The 16230-nt window shown below is 42.3% G+C and overlaps 1 protein-coding gene across 1 annotated transcript; it reads right to left on the reverse strand.

Annotated features, from left to right (window-relative positions):
* Positions 1–1007: 1007 nt before the first annotated feature.
* On the reverse strand, positions 1008–11754 carry BBOX1 (butyrobetaine (gamma), 2-oxoglutarate dioxygenase (gamma-butyrobetaine hydroxylase) 1). Its single transcript, XM_009078516.1, has 7 exons — positions 11539–11754; positions 10800–10914; positions 8079–8277; positions 5248–5353; positions 3100–3296; positions 2305–2471; positions 1008–1168 (listed from the first exon to the last, which is right to left on the reverse strand). Exons 1-7 carry the CDS (start codon positions 11752–11754, stop codon positions 1008–1010), a joined length of 1161 nt encoding a protein of 386 aa, XP_009076764.1.
* Between the last annotated feature and the right edge of the window lie 4476 nt (positions 11755–16230).

Consider the following 16230-nt stretch of genomic DNA (forward strand, 5'->3'; position numbering starts at 1 on the left):
AGAAGTGTGGTTATTTTGCCCAACTCACAGCATGGTGAGAAGCATTCTGTTAACTCTGCAGCTATAAGGACAGTGGAAAATAAACTCAGTGGACAATTTTTTTAGTATAAAAACAAGTATTTTGAAATTCTTTCACTTTCCATTTGGCATCTGAATATAGGGGAAAAAGCCACTGCTTTGGCTGCAGTAATTTTTATGTAACATGATGTCTATTCAGGATCCAGAGTAGAAGAAAACATCCTGCAGATCAAGGCTGTTGAGGGTGTTCCCTTTTATTTGGTTTAAAAATGACATCACAGCAGTGGTTGGTTGTTATGAGAATGACTTTTAATTATGACATGCAAGGAAGAAAGTCTCTCAGAAAATAGAGGAAGTGCTGTTCATAGTGAAACATAAGTAATATTTTAAGCTCTTTTTTTGATGTGCCTTCCAAGCTTTTTAGGGAAGGCAGGTACATATGTAAAGTCAAAGAAATACATTGTGATACCCAGTCAGCCCAGTAAAGTGATAATCTTTCAAGCCCTTTTGTACACCGATTGTAAAAAAAGACAAACTGACAGAGGTAGCAATACATTTTACAGATTCAATGACCAAGGCACAGATAAATCTTATAATGAATAACACTTCTTAGTTTATAGAACTCAAAAATGCATTTATGATAGAATCATAGAATGGTTTGGGTTGGAAGGGACCTTAAAATCATCTTTTCCAGCCCCCCTGCATTGGGCAGGGACACTTCCCACTAGATGAGGTTGCTCCAAGTCCCACCCAAACTGGCCTTGGATGGACCATTCACAATTGCTCTGAGCTACCTCTTCCAGTGCCTCACCACTCTCACAGTAAAGAACTGCTTCCTAATATCTAATCTAAACCTGCCCTCTGTCAGTTTAGAGCCATTACCCTTGTGTGACAAGCCCTTGTCAAAATTGATGTTAGTTTCTGCAACAAAGATTGAATTTTGTTGTTGTTGTCATTGAGGTTAGATAACCTATGTTTTGCTCTTCTGCTCAGTCCCTACTCAGGACCCTCTCCCTGAGGAGTCGGAGCCTTGACATGACCACGTCCCAGTCTGCATAGGCACCTTCCAGATGCCGAGTCACTCCTGCACCCGACGGGTAGCTGTGGCGCCCGTGAAGCACACGCCAGTTGTCAAATGTCACTATGTCTCCTAGAAAGAGCAAAGTTCAACAGTTGGAATATTACAGTCAATTCCTCCAAACACGTAGGAAGGTGAATTCACATCAACAGTTACAGAGCAATAATTTCAAGCAGCTCAGGTGGAGATACACAGCAACAACAATCTTAATTTAGTTGGTCATTTTTCAGCCAGAGAGGTCAAGTCACCTTTGGTGTCTCCTCCTTTTTCTTGTATAACCAGGAGTTAAAAAGTGAAGTGGTAGAGGAGTTCATGCTGAGAAAAGCAAGGCTTGAGGAGAAAGGCAACTGCAGCAAATCCACACAGGTGAAATACAACCATATGAACTAAATAAAATGGGTGAAAGCCACTAGGATGCTTTTTATTGATCAGTCTGGTACTGTTTGTACTATACACACTCCATTAAGAGAATTTTATGAGAACAAAGTAAAGCCATTGAAAGTTAGGAAATCACGTAATTATGGCTAAAATGCCAATTTAATTTCTCTCCCTTGGGAGCCACCATTATGCTAAATCTCTAATTAAATAACCTTACAGTCTTTCTTTTCTTCTCCCCATTCCCTCTACCACCATTTCAGTGCACTAATGGATAGGGTGGATGGCACTAATGTAGTGTAAGGTACTTTGTTTTACCATTTATGCTGTGATGTTACACATTTTATTGCATGTTCCCAACAGAGAAAGATTAATTTCTCCATAAGCATTTTAAAGACACTCTCATCGTAGTGCATGAGGCAGTCAGATATACTAATGAATTTACTTTTGTGACATCTCTTGAGAGACAAGGGACTATTCATATCTTTATTTTAAAGCTGTGGAATGACAGAAAAGAGATTAAGGCCACGTATGATATTTCCCATTGGTGGTGCTATTGATTATATAAATTTCCAAATGCTATGGGGTTTGAATGGAGTGTAAAGATGCATTGAACTAATCAATAAATAGATTCTGTTCCCCCCACCACTTTCTTTATAGCATAGCAATGGCCAAAGAAATCTACAAATGAATGTTAAAGATGCACTATGAAAAAAAAATTAGATGACAGAAGGACTGAAACTTCCTCTCAGTACCAGTGCCAACAATGCTCAAGTGTTTTGACTGTTAGGAAAAACATGAAATATTGTTGTGAGGAATAGCAACTTACTGACCTGGTTTCAGCTTGTAAGTAAACTTGTATTCTGCACTGTTTAATAAATCATTAAATTCCTTTAGAGCTGCATAAAAGGGCCTCACTTTTTCAGCTGGTATGTCAAACACTGTGTCTCTTGTTGCGTTATTATAATTGATGCGAACTGCTTGGCCTCTGGAATCCGTGCTATGAGATGGAAGAGGAAAGGAAAGGAAAATTCTGCTGTTACTGAAACATTCTAAGATGGTTAGACAACTGAACTCTCTGGCTGGAATTGTTTCTATACTGTAATTCAGGTTGTTATTGGGTTTGATTTTGATAATTAAGCCCAACTAGGAAAAGGGATACTAAGGAGAAAGTTTAGACAATTTGCTTAGAAAACCATATTCTGTTCTCTTTCAATTGTAGAATTATAATTTTTTTAAATCAGAAAAGATTGAGCATTTGCATTTGATCTTTTTACAGTATATAGTTCTTAATCTAAAGGTTCAAATACTGACCTCTCTTTGGCATGACACAGATGGACACTGGCTGTGATTTAGTAACAGACTTGGCTGCTGCTAACTCATGTCTATGCTTAGGACTTGCTCTAATTAACACCACTACTTGTTAATGTGTGGCAAAAAGAAGTACGTGGTACAATGCATAGAATAAGTCATACATTGTTGAAAGAAACCCGACCAAAAAACCCCAAAACTGCAGCCCAATTTAAAGCAGTGCTCTCCCACAAGGTGGCAGGAGCAGACCTTCTCCTACCAAAACGTAATCCACACATCAGGGATTTTCATTTAAGGTCTTACTGAAAACTACTCACTCTATAATCCTTTGTTTACACTGCACAGCAAAATGACAGTAGTCCACCCCAACATCAGTGTAGTCCACAGCAGTGGAGGACAGGATCTGATGTGCCTCAGGATTTTGTTTCTTCAGCTTGTTGGCTACGTGAAATCCATCTACAACTTCACTTTCACCTCCTGCAGCTGTTTGCTTTATGCAATGGAGAAACTGAACCTGGAACGAATTAACAGCTCATTACAAAAAAATAATAAGCTTGCATATTTAACAGTTCATTAGTATCAGTTCCCTCAACTGAGTTCCCATTTCCTACAGCTTCTCAGCACTCTGCCCCCACTCCCACAAAGAAAAGACATTAGTGTGTTCCTAAGTCCATCCCATTTGGGGTATCTTCCACTGCTTGCAACTTGTGAGTCAGTGGCAAAGCTCTGGTCTTGCTGCTTTCCTTCAAGTCTCTCTTTGTGGCAGTCACATAGTTCTAAATGCATTGCAATCTTATCTCAACAAGGAGGATTAGCTTTCTCCTGCAGAAACAAAACCTGATCTGCTCACAGAAGGGAAAAGGTGGCTGTTAGAGAAGGCAACAGGCCCAGCAGCTCTGTGATAAAGTAGGATTAAGACAGTTTCATTTCTCTTCAGTGTGACATGATGGAGCAGAAAGCCTAAACTGGGCTCTAAGTTGAACTGGTGTAAATCAGAGCTGTTGACACAAGCAGTAAAAACTCTGCGTGGCTTTAGAGAGTCCAACATCACACCAAGTGTAACTGCTCACCCTGCAAACCATACAAAACATACCTGCCATACAAAGGTAACAATGCTCACCTGGCCCTTCCATGATGGTGAATTATTTCTGAGACTACTAAGAGAAAAAGACCAAAACCAACAAGCCAACAAAAGGAGGAGAAAGAGGAGCAGAGAACAGGGTTTGTGGCAGAGATGAAGGGGGAAACTGAAGCTGTGGGAGGGTTTGTGCCAGAGTCTCCTCACCAGGTGGACCTGCAGACCCTGATGATGATGATGAAGGGGGAAACTGAAGCTGTGGGCCAGAGTCTCCTCACCAGGTGGACCTGCAGACCCTGATGATGATGATGAAGGGGGAAACTGAAGCTGTGGGCAGAGCTCCCATTGAGAGGAGCACATGGCAACGAGTTCTTCTTTTCTGTTGTGACCACAGTTGATTTTGTGCAGGGTAAGCACAGCTTGGCCCTGCTAGGGAGGACTGCAGTAAATGGTAATGGTAAATGACTGAAAAAGTTCCGAGGGAGAATTTAGTCCAAATGAGAATTTATATTTAAATCCTCTATCTCTCTAGAGCAAATCTCTCACTAGATCTAAAAATCAATTGGGTTTTGTTTGTTTTATTTTCATCAGGATATCTCATGGAACAATGGTTGTCAGAACAAAACCTATGAAAACTTGAGACAGTTTTTATGGGGCAGTTCTGAAACGAATCACCCATTTAAAAACATGTCTTCAAATATTTGTAATAACTATGTCCTCAGAGTTCAAACATTGTGTAATCACTAAATAAATAAAGAAAACTGCACATTCAGGAGAATGTTCCAAAACAATTCAATGTACTTTAATACTCTTACTTCTTACAAGCACGTTTGAATGAAAAAGGTTATGCTCTTTTGCTAATGTTTCACAGCAGAGCGTGAGCTCTGGCACAGACAGGATCATGAGCTAACTCACATCTGCTCTCTATTAATGAAACCCTTTTCCATTCTTACTCCACATCAATGACCAATATCTACAGGATGAAAAGGCAAACTTCCCAGTGGGTAAATCACATTGGCTTTTTGTTTAAGTACAGAAAAAACAAAGTTGTTTTATAGAACAATATGGAAGTTTTAGAGACACAAACCTTTCCAGGGTTATCTTTGTTGTACCTGTTCCCATTGCCTTCCAGTTTATGTGAGTTACGTGAAATACGCTTTGATAGGACAGGGACTGGGTGAAAACATATTTTCTGTGGTTGTCCAGGTTAAAATGTTATTTTTACATTGCTCTTTTAAAACAAAATTCCCTCACTGAACACTAACCATTAATATGTTATTTTTCCATTGCTCTTTTAAAACAAAATTCCCTCACTGAACACTAACCATAAACATGTATAGGAAGATTCCCCTTCTATGGGGTGAAAAAGTCAGTAGACTCACCCTACCCCAGGTGGATGCTGCAGAACAGGGTAATCAGTGTGGAAACAGAGTCTCCCAGTTGTATAAGCTACGTTGTTAGCATCTGCTTTGTCTTGCACTTGCCAAGTTGGTCTTTGTCATGAAAGGGAAAAGAGAAAAACATGTTAGAAGGGCCAGCCAGCATGCTAGACAGCACACACTGAAACTGTGAAATCACAGTTCAAAAGAGTCATTCCATCTCTGAACACTAAAATATTGTAGCATTCAAGAAAACAAGGAAATAATAGAGGCTTATTTCAGCAGTCCTAGATTCCAGCTAGAAGCTTCAGTGTGCCAAGGGACATCTGTCCACAGTGTGGCTTTCCAGTGACAGCACCCTGCTGAATGCAAAGACCAGTTGAGACACTAACCAAGAAGCATCTGCCAGGAGAAATCATCATCTTGGTACTGTGACTTCAGAAACAAGTGAGTGGCAGTTGGCCCATTTCAATTTATCAACCTTTCATTTTGCTCTGCCACATGGAGCATATTACCAACTAAATATGAAATTTTAAAGGCTATGTAATGTTCCCCAAAAGTTATTTTGGCTTTATAATTATAGCACATATAGATGATCCTTTGCAGGAGGATAGAACCATAGAATTAACCCGGTTGGAAAAGACCTCCAAGATCAAGTCCAACCCTACCATAGTTACCAGACCATGGCACTAAGTGCCACATCTAGTCACAAGATCTAAGATCTTTCCTGTAACTTGAAGACTTGCCACTGAAGGAAAAAGTCTTGATGAAAGACTTTAACTTCTTCCCTGACACTCTGTCTGAGAACTAGCCCCATGTATTTGGTTATGTATTTGCTGCCTTTTAATTTGATAAAATTCAGTAAGAAAGTTTACTGACAACTCCAGTGGAAAAAAATAAGTCGTAGTTATATGACAAAGACATGAATACATCACGTTGCAGCACAAACAAAATGTGTCCCGAGTGACACACCATGAGGGAGAATTCAAGACCAAGAAGCACAGGTTTTGTTTGTACAGAGCTCACATGACTCTAGACAGTGCTCAGCAGATGCAGTTCCAGATCCAGACGTCTGTCTGGAAAAGTGTAAGTCACCATACACAGTCCATGTAATCACAGGCACATAAGTGATTTAAAAGAAATTATGAAACTCATTTTCCCTAGTGAAAAAAAACCCTATAGAGCAAATCTGTATTTCAGATGGTGTGTGTCTAGCTTTACTTCTTAGTAACAGTTTAAATAGGCTAAAGAACACACAGACAAAAGTTATCTATATACAGTAGCCAAACACATTTGCTCTCAGAGTGGTATTTAGTACAGAAACTATGCAAAATGCTAAAATTAAATTTCTGCAATTGCCAGAGGGAAAACTCCCTTGAATATCTCACAATGTGTTTAACTGCCTGGGAGAAATAGCTTTTATGATTTGGTGCAGCACATATTCATCAGTACATGACCTCAGTACTCAAGCATGATAATTTTAACCACACTTCCACAGTTCCCAGTTTTACAGCCAAAAAAATAGCCCCTTTGTCATCCTTGTCATTGGTGCTGAAGGCAGCTAGGTTTGCTCTATCTCGAATTTAATAGGCTACAGTTCTAAAACAATTTAACACATTTTAATTGCCTCATTTATATGCAATATGTAACATTGCTGGAGTGGTAATACTTCATAAAATCATTATAAGGTTTTGCAAAAGCAGTCAGTGCTTTTGTGCTGTCAGGGTTTGCAAGGGGAGTTTGTCCTGGGAGCTTTCCTTGCACATGGAGAGCTTCAGTCAAGGCTCAAGTTACTGACTTGAAGTCAGAGATGCTAATAGGGAGCTCAGTGCTGAATGTGAAAAAAATCAACCTTACTTTGTCAAAAATCTCAGCTGAAGCATCAACTCAGCCATGGGGAGAGCACACAAGAGGTAAGGGAAGATGTGCAGGTAATGTCAGAGGACTCTTGGCACTTAGGGAGAGCAAAGTGTGGTGGAATCATTTATGGTTTAGTAATTAGAGTCAGATATCAAAGCCCATTGCTTAGGCTCTTTGGCAGAGCAGGAAATTTGGCACCAAGCAGGTGTAGCAATTTTTTGCACTAGGTAGCAACATGGGCTCAGTCTCCAGCCTGTTAGTCCTTAGTCCTGCAAAACTGCTGTGCCAGGAACTGAAGCCACAGTTGAATCTTGCACTTCATCTAGAAGTCTACATCTCTTTCATAGGAGATTTGTGATCCATATCCTTCTATTGCCACAGAAATCCTTGGGAGATACAGATGGATTGGCTGTTTTTGTGGGAGTGCTGGGCCCCAAAGGATGCACCTCACACCACACCAAGCGCTGGGAAAGGCTTCAGAACAGGAACACAAGGTCTAGGGCATGAGAAGTTGAACTGTGGTATGACTGGACACCTTGTTAATAGAGTTGGACCTCCCTAATGTGAAGAAAAAGCTTCATTTAAAAGCATGGAAACCTCTGATGTTGTTATATGGCTGATACAGAGAATGTTTCCACCTTTTCCAGCTTAGGGAGCTTGCACCAAGCAGACATCTAGACAAGCAAAATGTGTTGGGTTTTTTTCTCATATGCCAGAATTATATTCATCACAGTTACATTTCAGGCACTTTTCCTTCCGTGATCAGTTAGCATTATTATTGCTCTTCCTTACAAACCTGCCTGTGACAGCAAAGCAATCCTTTCCTACCAAACTCGATGCCAGATTTTCCAATATACAGAGAAAAAAACCAACATTCAACCTTATTTTAATAAATTAACCCAAAAAACAGATTCAGCAAGCTTAAATGAAGAGCATTGGAGGTGATGACAAAGCTGGCAAAGCAAAGAAACAAACTCACCCATAAAAAGTGAGGCGCAGGAACCCAATCCTGTGGCCAAGTTTAACCAACTCTCCCTGCCTTGTGGCAGCTCCTGTTAGCAGAACAATTCCTACTTTCTTCAGGGTGCACAGCCACTTGTAAGCACTTTCATCATTGTACATGATGTCTTCAAAAGGTATTTTGGGGAGTTGCAGGTCTGAGCCCCAGTATTGGCATTCTGAAAGGGAAGAAATAGAGTCACAAGGGCTTAGCTGTTTTAGCATCCAACCTCAGGACATAGTCTAAGTATGAAGTTAAGACTAAGATGGATCAAACCTCCAGCCCAGTGAAAAATGAGTAGTGTAGCCAACTCATATAATGCTCATATCATACCAGTAGAAATCAGATTTACAAAAAACCCTGCTGATAGAGTAATTTGTCCCTGTGGAGAAGCCAGGACAAATCAGGATGCTGAAGGAAGTACTTCTTTGTTAATCATCGGTCTAAAACTTCTTGTTCGGTCTATTTTAAGACTTTCAGAGATATGCCAAAAATCAAATTAATTCCCTTCACTAGAAGGCAGTGCTGTAGCCATTCACTGGTGCAGGCAAACCCACATAACAGCTAAACCCCGTGATTCTTTGTTTTGGCCTCAATATCATAGGCCAAGGTCACTCTGTTAAAGCAATAAAGGGTCTTTCCACACACCCCTCCATCCCACCCCCTTTTTTTCCCACAGACTAACACTGCCAGGACCAATTTTGCTGGACAACACTGAAACATCTATCACCTGTTTTAGAGGCTTCAGTGCATTCAGCCAGGAACTCAAGGGATCCGTAATGTAGAAAGCAAAAAGGCAGGAAATTAATCACAGCTTCCCAGCAGGACACCTTCTGGAGCCTGACAGTGGTTAATGCAGTTAACTTGCATTTAATTTTTCTGTGCTACTGGCAGAGGACACTGGAAGCCACACTTGTGGGTCACATCTGACCCACTCTTTGGGTTTGACACAAGACCTGACATCAGGGTTTCTGAATCAGAAACTATGATGGAAAAAATCATTTTATAAAGCAAAATGAAAAGCAAATAACCACTTGTAAAAGAACAAAAAGGAAAGAAAAGGAATAGCCACAGCTGTGATAGTGTCAGCAGTGCAGGTTAACCTTGAACTGCAGCAGTCTGGTGAGCTTGCTCCTGTATTTGTTGAAGCAGCATGTCGAGCTGGCATTCCATGTCATTGTCTGTAACCCTACACTGCTGGGATATGATTAGCTACTTAAAGGCATGTCATTTGCACTGTGCAACTCCACTGACCACAAAGAGGCAAGTTCTAAATTTACCTCGATACCCAGTGAGAAACAGATCCTAACCAGCCAGCAAGCACTTAGAGGCTGCAGGCTCTTTTTTGCAACCAAAACCTGGGAAAAGCTGGGAGAAGCTGTCCATCATAATGAGCATGGGCTTGTCTGGGAATATAAGGACAGAATGACACCACCAAACAAAGCCAGAGTTACTTAGTGTAACTTTTACAAAAATATTTCTTCATTCTTTCTGAATACAGATGCACAGCTTTCTGCAACGCCAGACCTCAGAGGAACACTGTCAAGAGCAGCAGCAGAAATCTTGCAAGTTTTCACACATTTCATGCTCATAGTCTGAAATGCTGTCAAAAGAAATGATGATGTGCATCATACCAAACCTAGTGGGTGAGTGATTTGTACTGGGTAAATGTTTCACTGACAGTTGCACAAAACACTTCGTGACCAAAAGACAGTCAACTACTGCAATATGCATGGGCTGCAGAGCAAAGACAACTGAACTTCAGCACTACACACTGCAATCCCACAGTTACTTTTTAACAGAAGGCAATGGAAAGGGGAAAAAATATTTCAGTTATAACTCCCTTGCAATTCTAAGCAATCTTTCTTAAAGTAAAAATATAAAGAGTTTGAACAGCACACACACACTTGCACTGTCACACAGACCACTGCTGGGGCACAAAGCTTGTTTGTAAGACCTACTAACCCCTTCTGGAAGAAAAGGCTTTTAGGAAAGTAAATGCAGCCCAATCACAGAAGCACAGAATGGGTCAGGTTGGAATGGACCACAAGTGGTTCATCTGGTCCAACCTCCCTGCTCAAGCAGGGCCACCCTAGAGCACATGGCTCAGGGTTGCACCCAGAGGGTTCTTGAATACCTCCAGTGAGGGAGAACTCATCACCTCTCTGGGCAATCCATTCCAGTGTGCATACAGTCACTCACACAATAAAGAAGTTCTTCCTCACATTCAGGTGGAACTTCCTGTGCATCAGTTTCTGCCTGTTGACTGGTCCTATTGCTAGGTACCACTGAGAAGAGCCTGGCACCCCCTCTTCAGATAATTGTGAAGTTCCCTCTCATTTGTCTCTGCTCAAGGCTGAGCAGGCCCTGTTTCCTCAGCCTTAGCTCATAAGAAAGATGCTCCAGTCCCTTGGTCAACTCCAGTGGACAGGACCTCCATGTCTCTCCTGTACTGAGGAGCTGAACACAGCAGTCCAGACGTGGCCTCACTAGGGCTGAGCTGAGTACAACCAGTTGTACTTCTCTCAAGTACAGAAGCTAAAAGAGGGAGAAGGTAACCACAGGTTCCTGTTGTGCATGCACAGCACTGGTTGCCACTGCTCCAGCTGGGCACATTGTTCTCTCACAGGCACTTCTAGCCAGGACTGTCAGTGTCAGACCCTTTGAAACAAGCATGACAGACATGGATTTCATTCCTACCTGGTAAAAATAGATGTTCTCGCATTTCTGCTCTGGCTTCTTCAGAGAAGCATCGTTTTTTCAACCACTCAGCTTCATACTCACTTGTGTGTTCATCAGGCCATGTAACAGAGATCTTTCAAAACAAAGCAAAAGATATGTTTAGAACAAAAAAAAATATTCAAAAACATCACTTAGACATCACAACCAAAAAAGCCCAACCCTTAGAAATTCCAGAAATTGCAATATTTAGATCAATAATATCACAGTTAAGCTTTCCCTGGAGCATGATAGCAAAGAAGGAATGAAAATCCAACCTGAGTATCATCCAAATTCTGACACCTTTTACAAATGCTCTTTTCCACATGAACTCATGACCTAATTTGCTGTTTTGTGTGGGCTGCTTTCACTGTGGGAGCTGCACTTAATCTTGCAAAACACTAACAGCTTGTGAGAAAAGAAAAAGGACAAGACAGGCAAAAAAGAAAAGCTAGGAGAGCATGGTTATTTTATGGAAACTGAAGCTTAGGTTTCTGCAGCCTCTGCATAACATCTATAAAGTGAAACTTCACATGAAGGTGGGAAGGGCTGAGTTCCCCAAATTGCAACTATTCCTAAAAAGCTTTGCAAATACCTGGTAAGGTTTGCAGATAAACAAACTGTGATTAGAGCACAACCCGAATCTCTTCAAGTTTCAGATTAACAAGCATCCTTAGCCAAGTTTCACAAGAAAGTAAAAACAACGGTTAGCTTCAAGTACCTTTTTCCTATCTGCCAGAAAAACCTCCTTCACCACGATGTCCACGTCCAGGTCCTCAAGGAGCAGCCTTCGTGCCCCAGCAGAGGGGAGGAAGCAGTGGGAGCACTGGCAGTTATCCCTCAGCCACACACAGGGGTAGCAGCTCTCACTTCCATCCTCCCACTGCACACGGACAAAGGAGCCCAAAGCTTCCACCTTCTGGATCCCTGGCCCCATGCCGAGCTGCTGGGCAGTGTGGAGCTGCAGCACAGCACTCTGCTGGCAGTGCTGGCTGCTCCCAGTGAGCAGGCTCCAGCCTGTCCCTGCCTGCCCTCCAGGGACTTTGGTCCTCAGCAGGGACCTACCCACCACCCTCCACAATTCAGCTCTTTAATGAGGCTCTTGGAAGGAGAATGCTGTCATGGAGTTCCTAAAACACCATCAAGAGCAGCTTATTGCTTAAGGAGTCAGTACAGCAGAAGGACAGCACAAAGAGTATTCCTTACTACCTGCTACCCTTCCCTTCCTACTCCCTAGACCTTCAGGAACATGTTGTTTACAGGTGTGCTCAGATCCATCTGTTAAAAAAATCCCTTCAATTTAACCTATAGAATCACAGAATCTTTAGGGGTTGTAAAGGACCTTAGAGATCATCTAGTGCCAACCCCTGCCCTGGGCAGGGACACCTCCCACCAGAGCAGGTTGCCAACCTGGAATGAACTCCGGGGTGGGGCCAGCCACAGCCCACCCATCACCTTGGACATCTTTTGTTTCTGCAGTCAGTTTACTACTCACCACACAAACAGACTGTCTGAAATAGACGAATTCCACAAACCCAAAGTAGGAACTAGACTGTCTGAAAGAGATGAATTCCACAAACCCAAAGTAGGAACTACTCCAGCCTTCCCCTCCCCTTTAATTACCGTCCTGAGACTATGCAGAGAGAGAGAGATCCCACGCAGCAGCTGCAGACAGTGCTCAGTCCCAGGGCACAGCATCCCTTCCCTTCCCCCCACAGCAGCACACCCAGGCACGGTGCTCCCCAGGGAGTTTGTTCCAGGGATCCCGTTCAGGCTGAGTGGGAATTTTCAGGGGTTACTTATCCCCCGAGGAGCACACCAGTGGGGCTCTGTTATCCCTGTTGCCAGCACACCGCAGAGTGTGGCTCAGTTATCCCTGTTATCAGCACTCCAACCTTGTGCTTAACTTAGGGATCGATTTTAAAAGGCATTAGACCTGGGTTTGGGGGGGATGAAGGGGTGGAAAAAGCCCTGATTTCCCGTGCTTGCATCCCCCCTCTGTGTAACAAACCTTTCCCAGCCACTTCAGGCTCCTAGTGGAGGGAAGGAAAGAGAAAAACAACCTTGGGTTTAAAATAGCAGATGTAAGCTACAGTAAACATCACCAAATATGAGAGATGGCTGTTAGGAGCCAGATTGAGTGGGACTGTGCTCAAACAGAGCCTGTGCTGTGGTGTAAATCATCCTTACTCTGTCAGATGGAACCACCCTTGGCTGCACCCTCCCACTTAATAGGGCAGATTTGTGTTAGACCAGCAGGACCAAGGCAGTGATTATCCCCCTGAACTTGGCACACCTCAAACTCAGTGTTCAGTTTTGGGACCCCTACAACAAGAAAGATGTTAGGTGCTGAAGCATGTCCAGAAAAGGACAATGGAGCTGGTGAAGGGTCTGGAGCACAAGTCTGATGAGGAGAGGGTGAGGGAGCTGGGGGTGTTCAGCCTGGGGAAAGGGTGGCTCAGGGGAGACATTATTGCTCTCTAAAACTATCCAAAAGGAGGTTGTAGCCAGGTGGGAATTAGTCTCTTCTCCCATGTAATAAGTAATAGGGCAAGAGAAAATGGCCTCAAGTTGTGCTAGGGGAGGTTTAAATTGGCTGTTAGGGGAAAAAAAAAATCACCAAAAGTGTTGTCAAGCATTGGAACAGGCTGCCCAGGGAAGCAGTGGAATCACCATCCCTGGAGTTATTTAAAAGCCTTGTAGATGTGGCACTTTGGGACGTGGCTTAGTGGTGGACTTGGCAGTGCCCAGTAAACAGTTGGACTCAATGATCTTAGAGGTCTTTTCCAGCCTAAGTGATTCTATGACTCTATGAAATGATTTTACTGCCAAACAAATCTTGTGAGCAGCAGGCTTCAGGCAAATGAGCTTCCTGGGAACAGATTTAAAGGCAGCATTAATATACCCTCACTGTTTAGAGCACAATACCTTCAGGCTGGCAGGTATGTTAATGCTGCTTTTATTTGATCAGTGTGTTTCTCATGGTTGAAGGGAGGGAGGTTCTAACAGAGAGAAATATGACTTGTGTAGTTGAAGGCAATGGCAGAGTGTAGCACCTACCAATTTTTGTCTGGAGCAGCCCAGGTTGGTCTTCCAGTTTCCAGCTTTTACTGTGTGGGAATCCACATCTTCTTCAGTATGCAGAAGGTGGTGGCATGACTGATCTGAAAAAGAAGAGCTGGACTGAAAATGATAAGTAAAACCTTTATTTCCTTCCAGATGGAAAGCTTTTTCCGAGCTGTGCAAGAGGCACTTGCTCCAGAGGACACTCTGTGGTCTGCAAAGCACCTAGAAAAGTCCTGGTGCCTCAGGGTAACCAGTAAAGGGCAAACCTTCAACATAACTGTGCCTCAGCAGCACTTTTCACAGACAGTAAAGCAGTCACAGAGATGAAGGGTTGGCTAGTTGGATGGAAACAAATACATGCAGAAGTGAAAATATTCAGAGACTATTTAGAGACATTTTGGCAGTTAAAAAGGGGCTAAGACTGAGTCTGCAAGGTATAAGAAATGAAATATTTTTGTGGGTAATTATAATTTAACATCTTCAATAAAAAACAATCTTCACAGGCCAAAGCAGTGCTGAAATGTATGGAGCTGGATGCACTCCTTTCCTTTAAGGAAAGAATTATTTGCTTTCAAATTAGGCCCTTAATCCATTTTTCAGCTTGCTTTCAGTTTCTTGCCATGGGTTTTTTCCCCCCTATTTTCTCTTTTCACTTAGTTTTGGTTGTCATGGCTGCCTTCTGGATTTTTAATTAATTTTTTAAATGACTAATATATACCTCCTCCCTCCCCATTTAAATGCATCATTTGAAACCAGGAGCATGGGCATTCTATGTTGTTTTCAAGGTTTGATAGACTGGATGTCTGGCAGATAATCAGGTTCCTTTTGTTTACAAAAGGCTTTATTTATTTATTCCAGAGCCTTAATTAAATATGCAAGATATTATTTATACTTACAAAGCTAATAACATCCCGACCTGTGTGCTGACCCAGCTTTGTTGTACCTCTGTTAGAATCCAGAGTTGAAAAGTGCATTATTTTATAAGCAAACATCAAAAAACTTCAACAGGTTGCAAGATATTCAACATTAAATTAGAAACAAAATCATCTTGAAAAAGTACAAACCTGCTGTAAAGAAAAGTTGACTGCTCTGTATGAACCAAGAAGCTGAAACAACACTCAAAGTGCATGGGAAAGATATGCAGGTAAAAGCATCACAAGTTCTTAGGTAAATTTCAGTTCAAAAGCTGAGGGTCCATGGAATTAATTGTCTCACACCTAGCACTAAACTGAAAGTCATGGTTGTGTTATTTTTGAGAAGAGACAATAAATAGACAGAAAAAACCCCCACCTTGCAAGTTTGGAGTGTCTATAGTAAATCTATATTATGTACACTAAAACTACTCTGTGTTGGCAGCTCCTGTCACTGAAAAATGTTTGCAGAGTGGAAAAAGTGTGGAAAAATGATGCAAGTACATAGCTTTTTTTTGGTCATCCTGCACTTGCCAATATCTATCCCAGGATAATGAATCTTTCCCTGAGCCAACCTTCCCCTCAGCTCAGGAGGGACATTGAGGGGCTGGAGCAGGTCCAGAGCAGAGCAACGAGGCTGGGGAAGGGACTGGAGCACAAGTGCCATGAGGAGAGGCTGAGGGAGCTGGGGGTGTTCAGCCTGGAGAAGAGGAGGCTCAGGGGAGACCTCATCACCCTCTGCAACTCCCTGACAGGAGGTTGGAGTCAGGTGGGGGTTGGTCTCTGCTCCCAGGCAACAGCAGCAGGACAAGAGGGCACAGACTCAAGCTCTGCCAGGGGAGGGTTAGGTTGGAGATTAGGAAGAGATTTTTTCCAGAGAGAGTGCTCAGGCATTGGAATGTGCTGCCCAGGGAGGTGGTGGATTCACCATCCCTGGAGGGTTTCAAGCTGAGACTGGATGTGGCACTTAGTGCCATGGGCTAGTGACCACGGTAGGGTTGGACTTGATGATCTTGGAGGTCTTTTCCAACCTGCTTGATTCTGTGATTCTCCAATGACTTTTTTTTTTTTCCCTGAAGAAAGTTCAGACACAAACAATGACTACTACAGACTGTTTCTAAGCACTTAAAATAGATATACATGTAGCCCAAGGAAGGTTGTCTTCTGAGAAAATATACACTTGGCATTGTCTTTTCTTATGGAAGAATGTTAATGGCATATTGGAGGTTGCCAGTGATACCTCCCCAAGGTAAGGCAGTTTGCAATGACTTTACAAAGCCATGACTGACTCTGTCCAAACCACATCATTAAAAATGTAATGATTATGGAGACCATATGTTTTTCTTGTTAGAGAATTAGTCATTAAATTCTGCCTTTTCCAGTTATAAACTGATATTGTAGGCAGGATGACAATTTTATGAAGAAAATAAGAGAAG

Source organism: Acanthisitta chloris, unplaced genomic scaffold, assembly GCF_000695815.1.
Source record: "Acanthisitta chloris isolate BGI_N310 unplaced genomic scaffold, ASM69581v1 scaffold21137, whole genome shotgun sequence".
NCBI lineage: Eukaryota > Metazoa > Chordata > Aves > Passeriformes > Acanthisittidae > Acanthisitta > Acanthisitta chloris.

Coding starts and splice junctions, on each gene's coding strand:
- BBOX1 (XM_009078516.1), bottom strand. CDS start 11,754: ATGGGGCCAGGGATCCAGAAGGTGGAAGCTTTGGGCTCCTTTGTCCGT. Junction 5,354..8,078: donor CTGCGCCTCACTTTTTATGG/GTGAGTTTGTTT, acceptor TTCATGACAAAG/ACCAACTTGGCAAGTGCAAG. Junction 3,297..5,247: donor TTCTGCAGCATCCACCTGGG/GTAGGGTGAGTC, acceptor AATTCGTTCCAG/GTTCAGTTTCTCCATTGCAT.